Source organism: Trachurus japonicus, chromosome 11 (assembly GCF_045865225.1).
Source record: "Trachurus japonicus isolate A0001 chromosome 11, Traja_1.0".
NCBI classification, from domain to species: Eukaryota; Metazoa; Chordata; class Actinopteri; order Carangiformes; family Carangidae; genus Trachurus; species Trachurus japonicus.
Genome location: NC_140917.1, coordinates 31,458,522 through 31,462,632, shown reverse-complemented (window position 1 = coordinate 31,462,632; position 4,111 = coordinate 31,458,522). Strand labels below are relative to the sequence as shown.

Genomic DNA, 4,111 nt, shown 5'->3' with positions numbered 1-4,111 from the left:
GGTGCATTGCTTTTTCATATCAAAGGTATTATTTAGAGAGATGGTTGACTGGGAACATTGTATTTTGATATAAAGCCACAAAATGTTTCAATCGTCTGTTATTACATGATGGATGCTTCGATATGCGGCTTTACCACACACTTTATCATTATATAGATCCATACAGCAGTTGTATGAATCAGCTCCACTTCAGTGTTAAAGTGTAATTCACCTTGTTAAAATGATTTTTCCCCCCTCTCAGCAGCATTAAGCGTTAGTGCTGTGGCCTCGGCCTGAAGGATCCTTCCCTGCTGCTCTTTAAACAGAAAGCCTTCAGTTAAGAGAGTAAGGATCATTACGGATAATAGTGTGGGGGTAATGAAGGCAGGCGGCGGTGAAATCTCTTCAGGACGCACAGCGCAGCGCGGCTGAGCGGAGCTTTGCTGCTCCGCCGGATCAGTGGAGGTAGTTAGTGAACGTTTCTTTGCACAGTGATTAAGAGGGAGGACCAATGGCAACAAAGGAGACGGAGAGGACGGTAGCTCCTCCTCTCCCTCCCTCTCTCTCTCTCTCGCTCGCTCTCTCTCTCTCAGTGCGAGTGTGTGTGTGCTTTATAGATGTATATAATCCCTGAGTTGACCCAGAAAACAAACTCCTCTGACTGCCGAGACGCCGCAGAGTTTGAATCCACCGCAGGGGCTGCATGTAGCCGGAGCATCAGCTGGAGAAACAACCCCGGCACTGATCCAACTTCTCCGAGCGGATTCTACAATAATACATCGGGTAGGTGTCGTCTCGTGTTACTCCTAAAACAGGTAGAGAGGCAGCACGGCACTTTGTCTTTGTGGAGCAATTCTATTATATCCTCTATATTTAAAAAAAGAGAGAAAATAACCACAAGCTGATCAGATCGAAACACGCGCAGTGAATCTATTCCATCTCACCATGTCACTTTATTTACTTGCGCGGATATTAACGCAGTCTTATTTCTTTATTTTTTTCCGGTTTCGCGGCTTAGAATAATGTCAAATAGCCCCACACGCGCAATTCCTAAGGTTAAAAAATGCTTTCATGCTTGTGTAACAATGCCAGCAATTATTACTCTCCCCACCATTCTGTCTATTTACTGAGTGACATTTGGCTGAATAATCCAGATCTGTTTAGAGGCTCCACAGATAGGAGGTATAATTAGGTAACAAGAGGAGCAGAATGTTGAAGAGAGGATTTGGGCCATTGAGGAAAGTGTCTTGTTTTATCAGCACTAAAAGGGCTGAGTTGGTACAAGCAGCCTGGAGCTCAATCCTTGTTCTTTTTTTTAATTATTATTCTTATTTTTTTTAGAGGGGTGAGGGGGAGTGTGGGTTCAACAGCCTGAGATATCTGTGTTTGTCACAGTCAGACATTCATTACATGGCTTGCTCTGGGATGTGATTTTATGATCATCCCATTCAGGGGCAGCTTATAAAATAATGTTATCAATTTTTAACAAGCCAATAACCTTGACAGAAAATTACAGTTTGCAAGATCTTGTTTGTCATCTGTGGGTAATCTTAATTGAAGATCTTTTGTAATGACTGTGTAAAGACAGAGGTAGTGTGATGTGTGCTGAGAGGGAGAGGGAGAGGGAGAGGGAGAGAGAGAGAGCACGAGAGAGAGGGCAGGGGAGGGGGTGAGAGAGAGAGAGAGGTGTGTGTGGTCTGGAGAAGCATTCCACTGTGTCCTTTTGGCTACAAGGGTATTGCTGCCCTCCCTTGTCAGTGTGTTATTCAGTGGTAATTCACTGATGGTGTAATTTTGGTGGTTTGAGATGGGCTTTTTTTGGGGACGCTTTTGACTTGACTGGAAGCGAAACTGTGGAGGAGAGTAGTTTCAACAGAGACAGAGCTGCTGTCATGATGGTCATTATGTTGTTGTTTTCTCAGCGCACTGAAGCAATTTAGAGAAGCGCTATAAAATTGGGAGACTCGCCAGATGGTCTAAATCGAAGCAGCTGAGACTGAGATGTCTTGACTTTTTTTTTTTTTTTTTACTCTTTTGTGGGGATCAAATCGCCCAAAAACTCTGGATCCTACATTCCCCACGGTACAACTATAGATGTATCCTAAGATCTCGATAACACTTCCTGGTGGACACACACTAGGACAGCTGGGGACACCACAGATGTCCACTTAGAGGAGCATGTAGCCTGTGCCATTGTGGGCCATTGTGTTGGATGTGGGATGTTTAGCATTAGCTTACATGCGCACATCTTTTAACCTCTGTCATGCAGAATCAAGATAATACACTTAGAAGAGAGGTGGTATGACAAATTATTTAGATGAACACACAGTTTTGGTTTAGCAGAATGTAAGATGTTTAATACAGAGGCACAAAGAGTCATGACAATCGGTGGCTAGCTGACCCACTCAGCTTGTGTTTATGCATCAGAAATGCAGGCATGGGGTGATGTTGCTTCCTCTGCATGTGTCAGGCTAATGCATTGATGTCAAGAAACACAAAGAAGAGGAAGTGAAATAGTTTCAGTGGATGTCCCTGCTCTGTTTTTCTACCAGTGGTATGGACATATGGACTAACCTGAATTTTTTGAATGCACATAACATTTATGGCTTTGTTGTTGGAGCAGGTCTTGATTATTAATTCTCAACTGTCTTTTTTGTGTTTTAATCATGTTTTAGTCACTGAATTTTAGAGGAAAAATCATTTTAACATTGTCTTGAGGCTTGAAAAAAATATCAGTTTGTACACCGGCAGAATCCCGGTGCAACACATCTAGACAAGATTTATTGCACCAAGACACAGGCAGTACACTGTTGTCAATGAGGGACGATTAATCATGTATTTTCGCCGCCTACGAGAAAACCCGTCTCAAACTAATACACCAGTTCAAGAGTATGATCTAAAATAAAAAATTTACAAATGTTAGTTTATCTGGAACTAACCAACTCACAATGTCCCCAGTCAACCATCTCTCTAAATACCTTTGATATGAAAAAGCATACAACCCCACTTCAAAAAAGCTGAACTATCCCTTTAAGATTTAATGTGTCTAAGTTGTAATGAGTCTGGTTGTATTAATTTCATGTCTTTTTTTTCACATGTGTCCTTTGTAGTGACTGAGGAACCATGGCCGAACACATGATGATGCCCATGAGCCACAGCTTCAGGATGGGCATGAACGGACCTCCGCAGCACAACGGCCAGCCCGGGTTGCGCAGTCTGCCCAACGGCCAGGTGATGCACTACGCCAGGAACCCCCAGAACAGCATGGAGGTTGCCATGAGACAGAGGCCGGGCATGGTGGGACCGGGAGGGATGGGCGGGGCTGTGAACGGAGCTCCCATGTCCAACCACCACCACCAGATGATGTCCGGGAACATGATGTACAACGGCCAGGCCCCGAATCATCAGCAGCAGCAGCAGCACCACCACATGCACCCCCAGCAGCAGCAGCAGCAGCATCAGCAGCAGCAGCAACAGCAGCATCAGCAGCAGCAGCATCAGCAGCAGCAGCAGCAGCAGCAGGGCGGACACCCGCAGCAGTATCTCTCTCAGAACCTCACATCCCAGCAGCTGATGGCCAGCATGCACCTGCAGAAACTCAACACTCAGTATCACGGACACCCGCTCGGATCGGCCAACGGACACCACCTGCCCAACGGTGCTCAGTACCGAGTGGGTCCGGCCCAGTTATCAGGCATGCAGCACATCGGTGCGCCTCTGGGGTCGAACAGCATGGACATGGATCTGATCGACGAGGAGGTTCTGACTTCGCTGGTGCTGGAGTTTGGCCTGGATCGCGTACAGGAGCTGCCGGAGCTCTTCCTTGGACAGAACGAATTTGACTTCATATCGGACTTTGTGTGCAAACAGCAGCCGAGCACGGTGAGCTGTTGAGTCCCCACACCCCCACCCCCCAGGAGGAAGCTGGTTTGGGTTTTGTTTGGATTGGACACCTCCAAAGAATGACTGAACAGCCGCAGCAGCACATCAAGAGGAGACAATCTCTCTGTTCAGTTTTGGTGTATCTGCGTCTGTGTAAATGACAGTGTCTAGCACGCCTTCACACTGACCTGCCTGCAAGTTGATGAAGAATTGTAACCAGAGAAAACACAGCAAAAAGCACCAGGTTCCT

General features: G+C 46.1%; 1 protein-coding gene across 1 annotated transcript; it reads left to right on the top strand.

Moving 5' to 3' along the window:
* The first annotated feature begins 582 nt into the window (after positions 1 to 582).
* On the top strand, positions 583 to 3,874 carry cited4a (Cbp/p300 interacting transactivator with ED-rich tail 4a). The gene is made up of 2 exons (XM_085792288.1): positions 583 to 762; positions 3,090 to 3,874. Exon 2 carries the CDS (start codon positions 3,103 to 3,105, stop codon positions 3,871 to 3,873), a length of 771 nt encoding a protein of 256 aa, XP_085648414.1. The 5' UTR covers positions 583 to 762; positions 3,090 to 3,102; the 3' UTR covers position 3,874.
* Positions 3,875 to 4,111: the final 237 nt, after the last annotated feature.

What these genes read in the sequence shown, in the direction of transcription:
- cited4a (XM_085792288.1), top strand. Translation starts at nt 3,103, where the DNA reads ATGGCCGAACACATGATGATGCCCATGAGCCACAGCTTCAGGATGGGC.